Raw genomic sequence first — 20,204 nt, forward strand, 5'->3', positions numbered from 1 at the left:
AACCAATTAAGTACTTCATAATTAAATATGAAGTGTATTATTATCTTATGCTTGTGACATTGAAGGATGTTATGATATTTTAACTCAATACCTTGCAAAATATACTGGTTAAATTTCTTAACAAGGTAACTTGGCAACAAATTCAGGTTGAAAGCTTTGAGAAATAGAGCTACGAAACATAAGAATCACAAAATTTATGCTGCTCATCTGTGAATCCAAAAAAGCAAATGTTTCAGACAAAATGCTGTTTGCATCGAAAGAGTGTAGCTTAGACCAAAAACGTGCAAGATTTTCATCTACTGATCGCCAATCTGTGCAAAAAAACTCGATTTCTTTGTCTTTAAACATTACACGAATGATGGACATTCAACTGAATCGAAGATCTGGAGACTGATTTATGCTAGGAATTGACTAGTTACTGATTTTTGTTAAGGTGAAATATTACAAGTACAAACTTGGAAAATAATGACGAAAAATGCTAAGTTAATATAGGAAACTACATCATTTTCACTCGAAAAGATTAGAGGAATTCATATTCGTCTTCCTCCCCTTGATTTCATGTGCCGTAAATCTTCTGACTGTCTATATTGGTACAAGTAATTTCAGGTATATACATTGGTTAATCCATTTTAATCTGTATCTGCCGGTGTATATGTACCAGGAACTCAACATAGGATAGACCCATTGGAGACTTATCTTCAACCATGTATGAGAAAAATAACATTCCTGTAAAAAAAGGGATATTCAAACATAGAATAGAGTGAGTGAGAGAGAAATACAGGCCGACTTCAGTAAGGTTAAGAACTAGTAAAATATAAATTATGATAATACAGTTTTTCTTTTTTCTTTGGGCACCGTTTGGTTTGGTGTAAAACGTTTTCAGTGCAAAATGATTTTCCACGGAAAACATTTTCCAAGGGAAAACACAATTCTAAACTAGTTTTCCTTTGCTTGGTTCCTTAAAATGGGAGAAGATGGTGAAGATTGGGGGAAGAATTTTACACCCTATCAAACGAAACCTTAATGTTGTAACTAGTATTTCATATGAATGCCGAGAAATTAGGTAGATTTAAACCAGATTAAGCAAAATTGGTCTGAACTTGTGTTAAAAAAGATGGATCGTTATTCTGAGATTGGAGACTGTTTTGAACTTTGACAGCAAAGATGATCACATAGTAAGCTAGAGAGAGTTAACTACAAGTTTTTGTTATATTCTAGAGTTAATATCAATATCTTGATCCATCTGAACATTGCTGGAGATTATGAAAGATTATTAGAAGTCTAGAACCTCGTTCAAACTTCTGGGACATATGAGAGTGACAAATCTTAACTAGTAAGATCTGTTCTAGTTAACTATTATGAAGGGTCAACAATTATGTCATATATATAAATGTATGCTCACACAAACAAGCAATACTTATACGAGAATTTGTGGTATTGGGTGAGCTATATACATCCAAATTTACTTATACGAGAATGTGTGGTATTGGGTGAGCTACATATATCCAAATTTATATTAACCTAATCGTTAAATAAGTAAATAGAAAGTCTGGCATGTTACCTGAAGAGTCTCCTTGCCTGCAAAGTTTTAAGCTGCAAGAAAGTATTTGGCAATAATTAATGACATTTCACAACAAAGATTATGCACATTTTTTCTTTAAAAAATCAAGAGAAACTTATAAGTGTACCGTAAATAGGAACATCTCTGACGTCGTATCTCATTAATGACTTCATTCAGTTTCTTAGACATTGAATTATCATGCTGCTGCAGCACAAACTGCACATAAAAGAAGGTAAAAAAAATGAATTTGACAACAAATACCATTATCTAAAAAAGAATAATGGAACGCAAGGAGAATTTGTAGATGTTAGCTGCTAGGGGTGTTCATCGGTCCAAACCCAGACCGGAGCGACCCGGAACAGACCGAAGTCCGGAATTTTGATAATTCAAGACCCGGAGACCGGACCGATTATGCTTGGACCGGACCGGAAAAAAATACATGATGAAATTTAACATAAGGTTGGAGTACCTGAGCAGGGATCTCAGCTACTGATGAAAAGCCAAATAGTTCCTGCAGAGTATTAGAATTCACGGCATTTCCTATATAAATTAAAGCATCCATGCCATTTTCAAGAAGATAGATTCCATCATCACTGATGTTTTCACTAGAAAGTGGGAGTGCAGATGGAATAAGCGAACCATCCGTTTCCTGTCCGTACGGAAGAAGAGGAGAAATCAGCATATACTTAAGAACAGATGTGGAAAAAAAGGGCAAGAAAGCAATAACATGTACCTTAGAAAGTAGATCATTGATAGCTATCAGCCTAGGATACACCAATGGAACTGCCAGAGGAGCAGAAACGGAAGAAGCATAACTCATCCAGAACGAACGGTCATCTATTCGCCCATCAGTTCTCAATCCGGTACTTTTAGTTAATGCTGAAAAAAGTAATAATCAATATCACCAATTAATGGAAACAAAACTCATCTAGGTGCTACATTACAGCACTACTTATAAAATGACATAGTTTCACCAAGAAGGGTTTATCAAATGCACCCAGGAGGCCAGGAGCATGTTGTCCCGGATTATATGCAGACAATGTGATCATAAACTAGATTACAGATAGTAAGACCAAAACCATTAAAAATAGGAAAAGAAATATTAAGGACAAACAAGAACCAAAAATTTAAAAGGAAATTATATACAGCTAGTTGCAGCAGAATTATATAGGGTCAACATTCACAGACATAGAACATGTTTCAACATGAGCAAATAAAGCTACATCTATCTCTAGCAGTTAATCTAGATACTATGAGGGATCAAAACATACCAAGGGTGTATAAAGGCAGAAGTTTGAGTGCTTCAGGCAAAATGAGTTGTCCAGTAGATTGGACTGTTGAGCAAAATTTCCGATATGAATGCAGAATGTTGACACAATGGTTTGTTGCATGCTCCCTGACTTGTGAGAGAGGCAAAGTTGGAATTTCACTTCCAGCTAATCAAAAGAGGATCGTAAGTTTATATAATCAAACACAGAAAAAAATCCAAAAGGAACAGTATCGTACTCTTCTACGATCAGCCAATACCAAATGCATTACCTTGCTTTAAGAAACATGTGAATTGAGCATCCAAGTCAGCTGAGCGGAATATATTAGGAAGTGTGCTTGTACATGACAGAGAAAGATTCATGACTCTGATTCTTCTTTGACCATAAACAGTGGTGTAAAGAATGGCGCACTGAATAAGCAGAGAAATTAGTTGAAATCAGCAAGCAATTATTACTAACACGAAATATCTTTGCACCATTTGACAGGGAATTGTTGGTTATGCAAACAAGAATAAAATGATTTCAAACTATAAACAAAATTATTGATGATGTTACAACATGATAAGAGTCCCTGGATTTTACCTGAAAAGCACATTCTGCGCCATCTTGAAGTTTATCATCATGTTTTACGGTCACTGTTATAGTCTTATCACAGTCAATCTGCATTCAATAGCCCAGTTAGAATAGTAGCCGGAAAGCTACCAGCAACTGTATTTCAAAATAAGTAGCACACAAAGAAGAATAAAACCAACCCAGACAAAAAGCCTTGAAAAATCTATTTAAAAGAAAAGAAGTTTGTTACAACAGATAGAAAAGTTAGAATCACACAGATTAAGAATACTTTCAGAAAATCAAAGGGCAACCAGTCATGCTGTTGATGAGCATATCCATTAAAGAAAATCACAAAAAACAAAGATAAGTTTAGTGCCATTATTCCAAAAAAATCTGCAACCTTTCCAGCTAAAGTGCCCATCCAATAACCAAAAAGCGATTGTCCAAAAAAACAATATGTAAACTTTCATTGCTTTCCAACATGAACAAATGGCACCTGAACCCGTTTAATTCCACCAATTACTTATCAGCCATGGAAGATTAACTTATCAATCCTCCTCCCTAAGAAGACAACCCACCAGTAATTTTGACCGTAACATATTCCCTCAAACACACAAAGGCTCAGGAAAACTCCTAAATTCCTTATTCGCCCACACAAATACATAGATTGGAAAGCTAATCCTAAAAGCTAAGATAGGATTCGAATAAGCGTGAAGCTCTTTCTTCTACTTTGGTAGAAAGGATATGTTCTTATGAATTATGTCATACACCCTAAATAACTGACAAGAACATCCTCAGCAGTTTAATTTATTCAAAAGTTCTTCTCGGCTGCTGCTAAGTTATAATGCCCCAATTGTTGTCTCCACTCATATCTACCCCAAATTTCTCACGATAAGAATATAATTTCACATTGAGGGGGAAAGGAAATAAGGTTCATTTGGTTAATCCATCACATAGGATGACAAAATTGAAATACATTTTTCCTGTTCTAATTGAAATATAACTCATGTATTAAACAGTACAGTGATATAGGCCTCAACTGTGATAACTATTTCGCAAAGCTAGCAACACTCCATGAGGAAAAATCAGGGATCACACCCATTTGGCAAGTCTGGCAACAGAAGTTCTAGAAACATGAAATAAAGATCCTAAATGCAAATATCCTTTGCTAAGAGGGGAAGCTGGGACTCGAGTTACTTAAATAACTCGGGCTACAGATAAATACACGATAAAAATCAAATTCACGTTACTCGATTCAGGAAAAGCACCAGATTCAAGTAATTAAAGATGTACATACCGCAGGAAGGTCGACATCTGTTGGAATACGTTTGCAGAAGTTTCCAGTGTATTCTTGGACTTGGAGACCCTAAATATTTATTTGAAAGAACAATTTAATGAACATAACAGCAAGGGGAGTTGTAAATTAAACGGCATGATGAGCCATTGGAATAGCTACTAATATAATAACCTACCTGGCTGCAACGCACACGCATCACAGCTTCAAAACCCTGTGGCCTTGATACATTCCATCTAAGATCATTATACAGCTTTGCAGTATCAGAGAGTGCCGAGAAGGGATAATAATAATAAACCTACAACAATAAGATAGCGAATGGTTAAAAAAGGTCTTATGCTTCATGGGTGGGATTTTACAAGTATACAGCAATGAACCAATAATAATAATAATATGATCAACAAGTAATCCATTTATTAGCACAAACTACAAATCCAACCCTCAAGTAGACTGTAAACTCCATATGGAAGCAACAACACATATTTAACAAAGATGAAAGGACCAGGAAGGAGCTCTTTTTAAGTACTTTTTCTTTTTGACAGCTACTTTTAAGTACTAACACTGGCAATCACAAATCGTAAGAAAATGTTTGCTTCTAAAAATCCTTTACCATTCCCCCAAGGACCTGGAAATCACAAAAATTAGAAGACTGCATAAAGCATCAAATACAAAGAGCAGTAAAAGAACAGCAAGTACGCATTGGCCAGCATATGGCATTGCCACTGAATATCTTTAGACTATTACTCCACTTGTCCCAATTCAGTTTCTCACTTCATTTCATTAGTCCCAGTTTAGCTTGCCTGTCCAAAGTTGATAATGGCCCACAATTTTTTTTATTATTTCTCTCTTTTCCGCTACTAATGCTTAGGGTCGTACTGGTACACTTCCCCTCATTAAACAAAAAAATCTCCACTATCTCCCATCACATCTGCCTGTTCTTATCAAAATAACATTTGATAACCAAACACCAGCATATCACCTCAAACTATGTGCCATGGTATGTGTGAAAGCTAAATTGTGACAGTGGGATTAGAACCTTAAAATGATAATAGACATACATAATTTTGCAAATGCTCTATTTATTATCTGTTATACACTTATTACTTATACAACTAGAATCGAGACAAAGTAGAAAAATCCAAGATACTAGGGCACACGACTATCAAAATTATTATTGATTAAAAGTGCTCTCTTATTTCAAACATGACCACCAAATAATAAAAAATAAAACCCCAAAGACAATGGACCCAGGAAGCCACTACTAAAAAATCCTTAGCCACCACAGAAGCAGTTTGCTAAAGAAACTTCAAGTTCTAGTAGACTGCGAAAGGGAATGTCAAAAAGTAAGTTATAATCTCACAAGCAACCAGTATATGAAAAATACATCCACGCCATACCTGTCCCCCAGTAGTCCTTGCCACAACAGAGATAGAAGCAATATCCATGTATGCCTGGGTGTTAAGGAACACATCAACGCAGACCTGAAAACCATTGCCAAGAAAAAAAGTCAGAAGCAGCTCAAATTAACTCGAACTGAACTAGTAATTAACCTTTTGCTTTTATAATCACCAAAATGTTGTTACCTGATATTCAGCCAACTCTAAAGCCAGTTCTCTCAAAGTTTTATCTGCAGGCTGGAGCAACTTATGAGCCTCCTGAAATAATAGAAAATTATCGTATTATCTTCGGTTCTCTTAGAAGTCAAACTCATGCATATGGATCATAGAAGCAGATAACAGACAGCAGTAACAAGGTATATATTGATATAATTCAACAATGTCAGGTTGGAAAAACTGCTTGATGTCTTTTAAATTTTGGATGTACTCCTTTCGTAAGAAAACAAGTTTAAATGTAAAGAGGAGAGAAGAGCTCAAATTCTTTTTCGAGATTGTCCACTTTACTGAAGCCATAACTTAGACCTCAAAAAGATGTAGAAGATGATAAAAATGAAAAGGGAAGCAAAATCCTGTGAAGCAGTAAAACAATGAAAATAGCTCCCACCTAAACCAAAAGAAATCACAGTATACATTTAGAAACCTAGGCAGGCAATCATAACACTGGACAAGTGAGCAACAAAATCAGCATCGATTGTACTCTTGGAGTACATATATATCATCATTATTTAAAAAAAGACACGATTGAAAATTACCTTGTCTCCAGCAGATGTGTTAGCTCTACCTTCAGCTTCTCTAACAGAAAGGGCGCTAATGCCAATTGATGGTAATACTGCACACACAAAGAATTAGGCTTTTATGTGCATTGAAGCAAAAAGGGATAAATAATGTATTTTTGAAGATTAACGTTTATAAAGAAGATGAATGAAAGTATGAAGGGCCCCTAATATGTGAGTGTATCTTATTCTTTGATAACTCATTAAAAAGGTATGAATCTCGGCTTTTTAAATATGGAAAATTTAGGATATGTTTTAACTTATATCTAACACGTTATTCTAGGAAAATTCCCTATGTATGAACCGCTACAAGTTTTAATTATGAAAATGTCCACCTCACTTCACTTACACCTGCATCACTTTTATCTTGCCTAGGCTCCATTTCTCTAGGACCCCTATCATATGGATGTTCTCAATCTAATCTTTTTGAACATTAGTTTAAGAGCATGTGGCTACATGATAGGGATTTGTGAGTCAATAATCTCAAATCCCAAACCATCCCTACTGCCCTAAGAAACTCCAACAACAACTACTAAGTCCATATATCTTGAGAATTATGCAACATACAATCTCTTCTTTCCAATCTAGTGGTAATTGACATCAATAATTTTAGTGGAAAAAAGTGAAAAATAAAGGAATATGTTTCTCTTCTGAAATGTAACCCACCTAATTTTAGCAAGTAACTTTGATACAGTAGAATATCTCAATAAAAACTATCAAGAACAGTGACGGATACATGACATTTTGGCAGCTTCTAGCTCTGCCCCTATGGTTAAAAAAAGGAAGCGATGGGAGCACTATACATTGAGGTCGACTCAAATAACATATGATGCACGCATAACACCAAGAGTCCAAGACTCTGTTTTCTTGTATAAAGAGAGAAGAAAAGAACACAGGTAACTGCAACAATCACTTCATATGCACAACACAGAGTTTAAGATAAACTAAATTTTAGATGTTAGGCAATCTGGAAAATTTATTACTTCATTACACTTCATATATAATGTAAATAATGTTTCCTTGCAAGAAAAAATTTACTCAGTTGAGTAGTTGACAATAAGGAAATGTTAAGCCTTTTAAATCGCCTATGATAACAGTGATGGAAAATTACTGAGAGATAAAGATATGAAAAGCGCTTGCCTGATTGAAACACTAAAAGCTTTCCTCCAGTGCTCTTCATAGCCAAGTATGCAGCCTACAGACATATTAAAGAAGATACCATACCAGTCAGTTTGTCACCTAAATCTATGCCAACATAAAGTAAGAATATTGGTCAATTCTAAATTCTCTCTGATCCCTCTCTTCATTGAGACCACCTCTGTGTCTCTAGGAACATGCTAAATTGTACTTGTCGCGTAAAAGTATGCCAACAGAATTTAAAGAATATTGGTTAAATCATAACTAGTCACCTAAATCAATGTCATAATGTAATGAAAGTGAACAGGAATATTATGCCAATCAAAAAGCTGCTTAAATATTTTCAAGATATCCTATCACAATACAGGCCTTATGTCCATATCCTACCAGTGCACAAAATAATTTTGAACAATGCTATTTAGCACTACGCACAGCAGCATCTAAAAAGCAGACGATTTATAATTTGATATGACAAAAAACACAGATGACCAATGACTGATGAATCAAGTGAACAACACTCCTGCAGAAGGTTATAATTCTGATTAAAAACTAGTTTACCCAAACCAGTGTTTAAAAAAGCGCGCTTAAAGCACGCTTAAGCCCTGAAGCTCGAAGCTCTAGGGCAAAACGCTTAATTAGGTCTGAGCGAAGCTCTTGTGATTAAGCCCGCCGAAGCGCGCTTAAGCGCATGAAGCCCGCGAAGTGCAAAAAGCACGCTTTTGGCGCTTTATTGAAATTCTTTTTTTTATTTTATTATTACTTTACGTTGAAAGCTTTTTTATAAGTTGTTATTGTGTTTTGGATCACTCCCTATCAATCCTTAACAATAGAAAGTATACCAATACTCCAAAAAAGAAGAAAAGAGAAGACAACAGTCACAACAGCCGACCCTAGCTTCTAGCTTCTGGATAAACACTATGTTATATGCTTTATTTTTGTTAAAGCAAGGAGTAATATATTTTTGGAAGCAAATTTGATGTTTATATATTTTTGTGGTTATTTTGGTAAGATATATATTCATAATAGTAAAAATCTTTAATTCTTTAAAAGTGCGCTTCACTTCGATGAAGCCCGCGCCTTGCGCTTGCGCTTTGCGCTTAAGCTCTAGGACTCATATCGCTTTAGTGCGCTTTGCGCTTTTTTATACATTGACCCAAACATTGATGACTTGCTGACATAACAAACAAAAACAAACCTACGTTCAGAACGACAACAGTACCATACATAATTTTTTTTTTAAAAGCTCAAACTCACGCTTGTTCTTTTCTAAACATGGATGAACTAACGATGACAAGCATACCTTGACTGCAGCACCGAAGGCCGAATCAGCAATCATATTACTCTGAAACATGGTTGGAATGCTTTCCAGCAATAGCTCTAGATGTTGACGGCACTGAGTAAATAGAGCAGAATCACATTTAATCAAACGGACTTACTAACAAATAGAAGAGAAGGAGGTTCATGTTTGATGGGAAAACCTCGGAAAGTTGAACTATGATATCTGTTTCCAGAGGTGTATAAACATCGTGTACATCAGGAACTATGAGCATCAACGGCTGCAAATTAGAGCAACACATAAGTATTTAGAATGTTGCTATTTATTACTACATTAAACATATACAGGTCATAGCTCATAGAGATCAATATAGAAAGAGAAGGGTGACGACAACGCCAGCCCAATTTTATAGTCTAATTCAAAGTTCCCAGAAAAGAAGGGAAGTACAATTGTAGAACACAAGTCAAGAGCAGGATAGTAAGTAAAGAAAAACAATCAAACCAAAGAGCTAAACATAAAAGTGAACGTCCAGATAGCTTATCCTCTGAAACAATCTGGAGTTTCAAATTTGCAGAATTTAGCTGATTTAGTTGGTTGTATGGCTGAGTTGCTTCCAATTTCCAAATTGATCCTTACACTCGGTGCTCATTTAAGTGCAAACCTGTCTACACTCTACAATAATTTATCAAGAGATTTTGGAAAGGCTAGGAAGGTGGAAATTGAAGCTCTTGTGACTAGGGAATAAATTAACCTCACTAACAAACACCTACTCCAAAATGTCCATTTGCATTTAAGTCCATGGCCATTATCCCTGTTATTGCTAGTGAAAATTCACAAAGCCTGCCTGTGACACAAAACAGATGATGTTTCTGGCCCCTAGCAATATTAAGTTTGGGAGGCGGGGTCTTGGAATTAGGCACCTTCTTACAAAAAGCTACAGAAGAGGCATTGTGGATCATCGAGCTCAATTTTGGTATAGAGGGGTTATGGAACCATAATATAAAGGTTTATTCTTTCAAGTACTACACATATGAAAATCTACATTAGGAGGGTTACATTTAGTTAAACAGAGGACTGATGGTTACTTTTACAAATGAAAAAGCTCGTGTAGAGATCAACCCTAGAAGGTTCAGTTACAAGCTATTGCCAAATACCTTGTTTAAGGATGCTATTATTGATGGGTGATGGCATAGAATGGTAAACAGAAGCATTAGAATGTTAATTTCGAAAGACATTAAGGACTGGAAAGAAGGTTTAGATTCAAGGCTATAAATGCTACTTCCCCTTATGGAGGTCTACTTTCCCTTGTAGAAATTGATCCTGGTGGAAATGATGTGATGATTTGGCAGCATGATAAAAGAGATTCATGTTTGGTCAATATAATTGATAAAGTTCTCAAAAGAAAGTACATCGTCATTTTCAGCTAATAAGAGAATCTCTACTGGTTGTAGCTAAGGATTTGATTGCAATTTTCAGAAGTCCCAAGCTACTAGCTTGGCCATTGGAGTGGAGATGGGAAATTAGCTTGGACAAGTGGGGCCATTTGGCAAGCTAATTTGCTTGACGCAAGGTGACGAATGGTTTATTGAAAAGTGCGACACATTTAAATAGCAAACTAGTAGCTGACCATTGGGGTACAAACTAACTAGGAAGGCGAGTAGCTTAAAATCTTATGTGGCATGAGAACCTAATTGCTACATTAGCTTGTCATTAGAGATGCTCTCATAGAGTACCACTCGAAAGACATAGGCTACACACCTTCTCTTTGAGATTGTTTTAAGAACAGCAACAGTTAAAGTCAAAGTCCTGATGAAGGAAGTGTTAAAGAAAGAAAGAAAGAAAGAAAGAAAGAAAGAAAGAAAGAAAGAAAGAAAGAAAGAAAGAAAGAAAGAAAGAAAGAAAGAAAGAAAGAAAGAAAGAAAGAAAGAAAGAAAGAAAGAAAGAAAGAAAGAAAGAAAGAAAGAAAGAAAGAAAGAAAGAAAGAAAGAAAGAAAGAAAGAAAGAAAGAAAGAAAGAAAGAAAGAAAGAAAGAAAGAAAGAAAGAAAGAAAGAAACCAGCAGATTATAAAGAATACAGCTTGCTATTGTAAAGGGTGCAAGTTTCACTATTGAGGTTGTTCTGAGGCGCACTTGACTCAGTGGCGGAGGGAGGATGGGGGCAACTAGGGGCGGCCGCCACCCCCCCCCCCCCCCCCTCCCAACATTTAAAAAAAAAATTAATAGAGAGATAAGTAGTAATTAATACATAAAAGAATCACTAAATGCTCCTTGCCTCGTTGGTTATCGTTGTTTTCGTAAGTGTGGATCCTTAGGTCAAGGGTTCAAATCCTACCCACTACTATATACCTATTTTTTTAGCTTCATTTTTTCCTCGCCCCCCCATTTTAGCTTCATATTTTTCCTCGCCCCCCCCCCCAACATACAACTCCTGGCTCCTCCACTGACTTGACTTCTATTAAACTGTAAGTAACGTGTTAAATGATAGCTTGAACCATGAGGGCATAATATTATTGGTTCGAGCCCTCCATATGTGAGTGGAAATCCCTAAGTGTCTTCTATATGAAGTAGTTTAATAACTAAAAATTGCAAAACAAAGAGAATTCTAATATGTGATCTAAAGGCATATAGCCATATCAAAAGTAAGAAAATATCGACATTGATTCTGGAATATGGAATGCATTAGATTTAGAGAACAATAAACCTGCTGCAGTGCCCGTTTTAGATTGTAGAAATGTATTGTTGAGTCAAATGTTGCAATTCCCACCATAGTTCTAGGACCTTCCTGCAATCAGAAATATAGAAGCATAGCAAGCCATTATTTGGAGTCCATAGGCAGTACTACATGCATCATGTATTCTTAGAGGACCCAAATTCCAACATAATATTAGCTGCCCAGCTTCCTAAAAGCAGGCCATGTGTGGCTTTTCTATTCAGTTTAACTAATCAATAAGTTAAAAATATGGTTCACCTTCTATAATATAATAGTAATTAGGTTAGTTTCACCTTCATAAATACTTTCCCAATATCATATTTTTACCAGTTTAACAATACAGGATAAAAAAATTAATGACCAAAGTTTGCTAAGATAATAAACTTGACGTAGTATTTACAAATAGGTTCCACGCAACCACCAAATTCAATGTAATGACTCGTTTCCTTAGACAGGAATCACAGTCAGTTGAAACCTAATTTTTGAAAAATAACACCCTCATAATAAACCTATTTGATTATGATGGATGATGGAAGTATATTCAAGGTTAACCAGAATAATTGCACGTAAACATAACACTTACTGGGAGATCAGCAATAACTTGATTGATAGCACTACAAGTAGCAGCAGTCGCACCAGTCTGTATGGCATTCATGGAAACATCAACAAGGAAGAAGAACACTGCAGGCATTGGATCACGCACCTACACAGACAAGAAAAGCAGCAGTAAATATTCAATTCTGGTTTCTCTAAAGTGACTGTTTCTATAATGGTTAGTGAGAGATACAAAAATGCAGTAAAGAAAAGTCAAATGCTGGTTCTCCCTCAAACTCTTCAGTCTTTATAAGTGGACTTCGATCCCATTATAAGTCACTCAACAAGCCAAGACAACTACAGAATATTAAGAGCAATTAAAATCTCTTATCATAATCTACACTGCTCAGAATTCGATGTGTGTGCTGAATATGTGTATATAACAAGATATTTACTTGTAAGGACATGGGCATCCTTTTTTAAAAGTTGGACATGAATACAAAAAATGGAAACTAATAAAATGTACTCGTGAATTTGTATGATAACTTACCATGTATTCTTTTGTTGCAACAAATTCAACTGTTCCTTTGGACAATTCAGGCCGTTCATCAGCATCTCTACGCCGACCATCAGGACCAAGATTGCACTGGTAGTCACGTGGAGTTTCATCAGTAAATCCTGCAAAAGGCATAAAAATAAATCTGGATGTGTAAATGACAAAATCTTATCTGTAATTAACAAAATTATATGCTGACCACAATGCTGTAAAATATTGGGCCCCATGTGCTTATATAGGGAAATTTTCATTGAGAAGATTGAAAATTATAACGAAGCCAATGATCCCACAGTAGTGTGTACCCTGGCTTTTGTATACTAACAGTTACACATCAATAATACAGAATACCTCTAGACTCCAAGCAATGACATTCTGCAAGAGTACCTTACAGTTATTTCTTGAATTCTGACCAAAATCGATGTAGATAACAATATTTTTGTTATTTTTCATGCCTTTTGAGGGACTTGGATATCTTACGCGGTGTATTGGGAACCCAGAAAGCAAGCTCTCTCTATGTAACTATGACAACCTTCATGCTTTGACACATGGAGGGAAAAATAGTGTACTATCTGTTCATTCACGTAAGTTTCTTTCACTTCACAATTTTTTTTATTTCAGGCTCACTATGTTAGCACTTAGCAATTTGTTTTTTGCCAGCTTTCCATATTGAACCCTTTCAAAATTCTGGAGATACCTCTGTAATACGAAATTTGTCCTTAAAAGTTAAAAGTAAGTTTAACAGCTAAACCATGACAATTCCGTCTTCTGAGTTCACAGGAACTCATGAGAGTTAAGTTGTACTTTCCAGATCATATAACAGTTAAAGTAAAACTAGGACTAACCACACAGGTTGCAGATGAACTGACGTCCCTGATCAATAAACTTCATGAAAGGATTTATGTAGCCTTTGCAGCGAGAGCATCGCAGCGGACCTCTTTCCCCAAAGTCAACAACCTGAACAAAGATAGATCAGTCTAACAGAAATAACTGGGGTCACATACAGACCTAAAATAATGCTCCCACTATCAGAAACGTATACTTTATTAGTACCTTAAGAAACAAGGGAAGTCCAGCATTTATATACTCTGTAGACATTTAGGTTAGATGTGCAGAAACCTAGTTTACATAGGTTATTATTCGTTGTATCCCTCCATTGGCCACCCCTTACCCAAGGTTAGGCAGCATATACTCCATTTGAAATTTTGAAACAGAGGCAATAACATGGTCAACATCTATTCATCCAACATGTGATGCCCTACTTGATCCCATTTCTCATCAATGAATTGTCAGATTCACTACTATGGATCCAGCAATTTTATTTAGCTCTTTCCAGAGAATATCACCAAATATAGGCTGGCTATCAAATCCTCCCTAGTCACTACCTGTCTCATACAAATCTACTACTTCCACCTTTTCTCTACCAGTGCCTATAATTCCAAAACAGAAACAGCAGAAGCATTTTATACACAGGTATCACAATATTACCTGAATGGGTTCCTCGGATGGATGAGGAAGAGCGAATGGTTGAACCAGCAAAGCCAATGGCATCCCAGATGTTGTCAAAAGCTCGCTTGTGCATGGGATCTGTTGAAATAGCAAGACACTACAAGTTATTCTAAACTCTAAAGGAAGGATATAAGTTCCCTATTATAAGTTATCATTATATTTACCTGACTAATTGTACACCTCATGTTGCGAGGGCTGCAATTTCCAGTGTCTGTAACAATATACTCGGACGTAGCAGGCTTCACCAAGAACATGAAGCCAAGAGAGTTTAGAAGATTACCATACTAAAAGATATTTCATGAATAAACAAAATACAAAAGCAGGGAATGAACCATCAACTAGCGAATTCAAGGAAATATACAGTAACTGTCAGAAAAAAGGCACACGTTCCGACTAAACTGAAAAGTTCTTATGGGAAGTCATTCCTAAAACAAGGAGTACCTCCAAGGGATCCAACAATTCACCAGACAGCCGTCAAAATAATTATCCCCTCAAATCTGTGTGTTTTTCTTTTAGAGTGCACAAAGAAGTATCTTCAACAATTCCACCGCTGCCCCTTTACACAAAAGGGTTTCATCTTCTTGGTGTCTGGGTTCAAAGAGCAGAGATTTGAAGCATACGTTGACTATAGTCCTTACATGAAAGTGCTAGGTTGGAGAAGAATCCTAGCACTTTCAGAAGTCAAGTTACTTCTACTATTTTATAATGGTAACCGATACTGCCATGTGTCACTTATCCACGCCTTCTACTAACGGGAGAAAAAAAAAAAAAAAAAATCCACGTTAAGCAACTTATCGTCTTCCTTACCCCCTTCAAGGTTATACTCAACGAACCTATTTTTCGTCCTCGGTTTTCTTTCTTTTCAATTGTCCAATAAAGAATAAAGATTACTCATTCACCATCCCTCCTCATATTCTTTCTCAAAAGAGAAAAATAGGAAGGTACTATAGTATACTTTTTGTAGCTAAAAATACTCTGATCTCCTTAAAAACAAAAATATCTTTCTCTAAATAGCTTTATCATCAAGCTATAAATATATTTCCACTATTTTCTTCCCTCGTCATATTTGAGTTGGTTAAGAAGGTGGCCTTATCCCTTAGTACAACCTCCTGTTCTACCAAAAACTATTCTGCTACCTAAAAGATCCTAAAGTAAAAATGGACGCCATTATAAATGGAAGTTATAATTGTTAATAAATTGTCTTCAAATATTGTATTTACAATAACACATAGTACAGAAAGATTAAGTACCGGAGGAGGATTGGCCTGATTGCCTTGACGAGTCTCATACAAGACGACTGATGGACTTGGAAAGGGGCGAGGAATTTGGCTGGGATCAACCTTTGATGCCATTGGACCTCCCGTTTGACCAACAGCTGATGGCATTCCAGCCATGGTTTGGCTTGCCATTGGTGGTGGCATTCCATACATTGTTGGTGGTTGCACAGAACTGGAAAATGAGGAAGGAGCCCCCTACACAGTTTCATGATTTAAACTCCAAGTTATTGAAGTCAAATAGTAGGACAAGAGTTTAGCTGATGCGTATTACCAAAATGCATGCTTGTAGGAAGGGTGCCAACATAAAATGGAATTACGAGTAACACCATTCAGAAGAAGTATATTATACTAATACTATTAGGCAACATCAAAATATCATACTTCATCCGTTCCATTAAATATTGCAACACGTAGAGTTTTACGCTTCCCAACGAACAACTTTGGCCACTAATATATTTAATTCTCATTAAATAAAAGTTAAAAAAATTGATACCTTGAAAGTATAAAACAATACAAATCTAACAAGATCTACATGGCTATATTTCTTAATCCCTCAAATAAATATAATATTTTTCATTGGTATAAATTAAAATTCAGAATAGAAGGTCAAAATAGTGCATGAATAGTGTAAAATTCCAAACGTTGCGGTATGGAACAAGGAAGTATATTGTACATCAAAGCAGGAATTTCAGAAGCTAGTGCGACGGTATACAGCAACAGGAAAGGAAATGGAGAGAAAAATTAAACAAGTAGATATTACACCCTCTAGAGAATCCAACGCTTGGAATACGCTCAGAAAAAAGTATGAACTCTTCCACCCCTCCTTTTCTTTTATGATGGTGGAGTGATGCATACCAGTCTGGACTGGAACATGCAATTCCATCATAACTGATAAGAACTAGCATGTAGATCCAATTGTTTTGTTACTTTAGAAAGATTAACAATCAAATAAAAAGAATTATCAAGGACGAAAAAGCAAAAACTTGAAAGAGGTAAAATATATTTCTCCAAACACTTAATAACACATATAAGAACCTAATATTTTGATCGCAAGAGGTCTTAGGTGCCTCAAATGCAATGACCTTAAAGTAAAAAAAAAATGTTAAACCGAAGTTTTTTAAAGAACAGTTCATGCTCAATAGTCAATACTACAAAAACGCCACATAACAGGTGGGGGTCAAATGCATGTGGTATTAGACAAGTGCAGATGTCATAAGAGAATTTCCTAACAACAAAAGTGCACAGTTTTATATTTAATATATATCTTACATTATATTCTAGAATTCACTGTCAAAAAATTTAGACACGGAAATAGTCCATTCATTTAATAATTGGAAAGCATGTTTACCAAACAGATACATAATTTTGTATTAAATCATCAATATGTTAGGCTTCAAAATCAAACAACACATTTAATAATGCAGATAGTCTTAGTAGATACCTGACGAGGTTGTGTCTGCCATGGTTGTTGCCCAAAAGGAGAGCCAGATGGTTGTTGCCCAAAAGGAGAGCCAGATGGTGGTTGCCCAAAAGGAGAGCCAGATGGTGGTTGCCCAAAAGGAGAGCCAGATGGTGGTTGCCCATAAGGAGAGCCAGATGGTGGTTGCACATGTTGAGGTACAACGGAAAACGGAGATGCTTGTTGTGGAGGTCCTGACAGAGACTCGGTCGGAGGAGCACCAGCGTGCTGACTTCCAAGATGAGGACGCATCATCGGAGACTGCTGCATCCCAAAGGGTGGTGGGCCTCTTGCAACAGGTTGCTGAGATCCTGCTGAAGAAACAGGAGGCCCACCAGGAAATCCTCCAGAGAATGAAGGAGGCCCATTATTAATGGGGCGTGGTTGAGTTGAGGAAGAAGGAAACGGGCCTGTGGCCAATGGTGAAGACCCGAAACTAGAAGGACGAGCACCTGGTTGTGGGGGTCCAGGTTGCGAACCTTGAAACTGAGGGGGAGTAACCCCTGGTGGGGGAGCTCCAGGTGGAGGACCTCTGGAAGTGAAAGGTGAAGGCTGACCAGGCATAGGAGCTGACGGTCTACCGGGTCCCATATTTGGCGGAATCATACTCTGTGGAGGTCCACCGGGGGGCCCCACACCCCTAGGAACAACACCAGGTGGCGGGGGTCCTGGCCTAGATGCGGGCGAAGGACCACCAAATGGTGGTGCGTTCTGGCCAAAAGGGGGTGGCCCTCTAGGCCCACCGAACGGAGGCTGTGATGGAGCATTTTGTTGTTGATTGAGCTGCAAATTCTGGAAGTTTTGAGACAATGAAGGATCAGGGCCTCTCTGGAAATTAGGGTTATAACCGGCCGGTGGTCCAGAAGGACGTTGGGTATTGGGTCTAGGTGCCCCTGGATATGCAGGAGCTGACATTGCACCAAAAGGCTAAAATTTCTCCTCAAAACTTCAAACAGATGCCGCCGTCCCTTTTCAGAAACACAAACTGACCACCAAATTCACCAAATAAGACAACCTAACAATTTACAGTCGAGTATTTGGAATAACTAACAGTTGAATACTCATGATATAATAAAAATTGCAGCTCATTTCTCGCATAAATGTGAAACTTGCTAATCTATAAATCGCTCAACTATTTAATTCTCTGAAATGAACATACTAAGCAGATTAGCATCAAATTCCCTATAATTTCATGCTTTTTTCCCTCATAACAGCAAATTCCAAAATCAAAGCAAAATCAAGTGAAATTCCGATAAATCAATTCAGACAATTAGGGATTTTAATGAAGTGAACAAATTAAGCATTCGGAATGATTAACAGTTGAATACTCATGATATAATCAAAAGGAAATTGCAGCTCATTTCTCGCATAAATGTGAAACTTGCTAATCTATACATCGCTCAACTACTTAATTCTCTGAAATGAACATACTTAAGCAGATTAACATCAAACTCCCTATAATTTCAGCCATTTTCCCTTATAAAACCTAATTCCAAAATCAAAGCAAAATCAAGTGAAATTCTGAGAAATCAATTCAGACAATTAGGGATTTGAACAATTTGAGCATACGATTCCATATCGATAATAAGTTCTGACAATGCAGTTTAAGCAATTCGACTAATTGGAAAATTAAAAACGTAATCAAGATCAAACCTTTGATGCAGAAAAACAAACATTTCAAATTGATTATGATCACAATTCACAAAATGATAAAAATAGGTTACCTGGATATCTCAAATTAGGAGATTGTAGGATTGAAAAATGCGAAATCGAGAGAAATTGTGACCTAAAATGAATAAAGTAGGAATCGTCGAATCGAAAAATGAGAGTGATCTGTGCTTGGAAATGGATCAATGATACGTACTGCTGCTGCTTGGGAGGATCCGCTGTAAGAGGTAATAACAATTGTTTATATTAACTTCTCTTCTCAAGGAAGTTATATCACGTCATAAATCAATTTTGGGGGAAAAACACTTTCATATGAAAATAGAAGTATTTTCTTTTTCTTTCTTTAAAAAAATATTATAATAATAAGATTTGAAAAATAAAATATGGATATGGTATATTCGTATTATTTTTTCTGGACTAATTTTAACTTATACGGAGTATTAATTTATAACTACTTATTTTATATGAAATAATTTATTTATGTGTAAAAATGTATTAATTTTTTTTCTTATTTGAATTTAACAAAATTTATCTGAACTTATTTTATCTGAAATAAGTCAAAATAAGTTGAATAACACAAAGCCTCTAGAAGAAGTTACTTCTTTCTTTGATATATCAAATTTTAAAATGCTCCCATCATTCCCACATTAATTTTCCTTAAAAAGGCAATTTATTATTTATTGCTATAATTAAAATACCACAAAATCAAGTTGATTTCAGGTTGTGTCATATTTGGTTAATTGCCATTAAGCTTATATGAACAACTAAGCATGACGGTACACGTTGTTATGGGTCACGTCGGGTTAAAATCAGATTGGATGTTATTCGGGATCAATTGATTTCGAGTAGGTTTTAGATCTTATGGAGTATTCGGGTACGAATCGGTATTTTCACAGATCATTATGTATTTGTTTTGATTTTGTTGTTTGTAACCGTGTGCTGAGGGTAAAATTAGCAATGTACTGTAGGGTAATACAACTTTTCCTAAAAAGAAAATAGTTATACGAGCAGTTTTCTTTCCTTGAATAAGAGTAATACAAGTTGTTCAGTGTAGACTAGTTGTGGTATTACAGAGATATGCATTAATCTTGAGAGTTTATAGAGTCTTTAACAATTATCGGCTAGTCATCGTCCTTTGTAACTTACCCATCAAGTTAACTTGAAATTAATTGGGGTTGGCATTAGGTGAAACTACGTGTTCAAATGTACTCCTTAATCTTTATTATTGTCTTGAAA

At 36.1% G+C, this 20,204-nt stretch overlaps 1 protein-coding gene across 2 annotated transcripts; it reads right to left on the bottom strand.

Moving 5' to 3' along the window:
• Positions 1–312: 312 nt before the first annotated feature.
• On the bottom strand, positions 313–19,242 carry LOC110782414 (protein transport protein SEC24 C). 2 transcript variants are annotated; one of them, XM_021986565.2, is made up of 25 exons: positions 19,025–19,242; positions 17,283–18,285; positions 15,815–16,036; positions 14,729–14,803; positions 14,544–14,642; positions 13,901–14,012; positions 13,053–13,180; positions 12,552–12,671; positions 11,960–12,040; positions 9,461–9,538; positions 9,283–9,375; positions 7,986–8,040; positions 6,825–6,901; positions 6,259–6,330; positions 6,073–6,156; positions 4,854–4,973; positions 4,679–4,747; positions 3,412–3,489; positions 3,101–3,239; positions 2,833–2,997; positions 2,295–2,440; positions 2,031–2,210; positions 1,689–1,777; positions 1,562–1,593; positions 313–726 (listed from the first exon to the last, which is right to left on the bottom strand). In XM_021986565.2, the coding sequence occupies exons 2-25, from the start codon at positions 18,213–18,215 to the stop codon at positions 620–622; spliced, it is 3,354 nt and encodes a 1,117-aa protein (XP_021842257.2). In that variant the 5' UTR covers positions 18,216–18,285; positions 19,025–19,242; the 3' UTR covers positions 313–619. The 2 variants fall into 2 exon arrangements, with proteins under 2 accessions (XP_021842257.2, XP_021842259.2); XM_021986567.2 differs by having other exon boundaries at positions 17,283–18,315; positions 19,025–19,233.
• Positions 19,243–20,204: the final 962 nt, after the last annotated feature.

Source organism: Spinacia oleracea, chromosome 3 (assembly GCF_020520425.1).
Source record: "Spinacia oleracea cultivar Varoflay chromosome 3, BTI_SOV_V1, whole genome shotgun sequence".
NCBI classification, from domain to species: Eukaryota; Viridiplantae; Streptophyta; class Magnoliopsida; order Caryophyllales; family Amaranthaceae; genus Spinacia; species Spinacia oleracea.

Excerpts from the sequence above, each read along its gene's own strand:
- LOC110782414 (XM_021986565.2), bottom strand. The coding sequence starts at position 18,215 with ATGTCAGCTCCTGCATATCCAGGGGCACCTAGACCCAATACCCAACGT. Across the intron at positions 13,181-13,900 it reads GTTCATCTGCAACCTGTGTG|GATTTACTGATGAAACTCCA; the intron begins GTTAGTCCTAGT and ends TGCCTTTTGCAG. Across the intron at positions 2,211-2,294 it reads TCAATGATCTACTTTCTAAG|GAAACGGATGGTTCGCTTAT; the intron begins GTACATGTTATT and ends CCGTACGGACAG.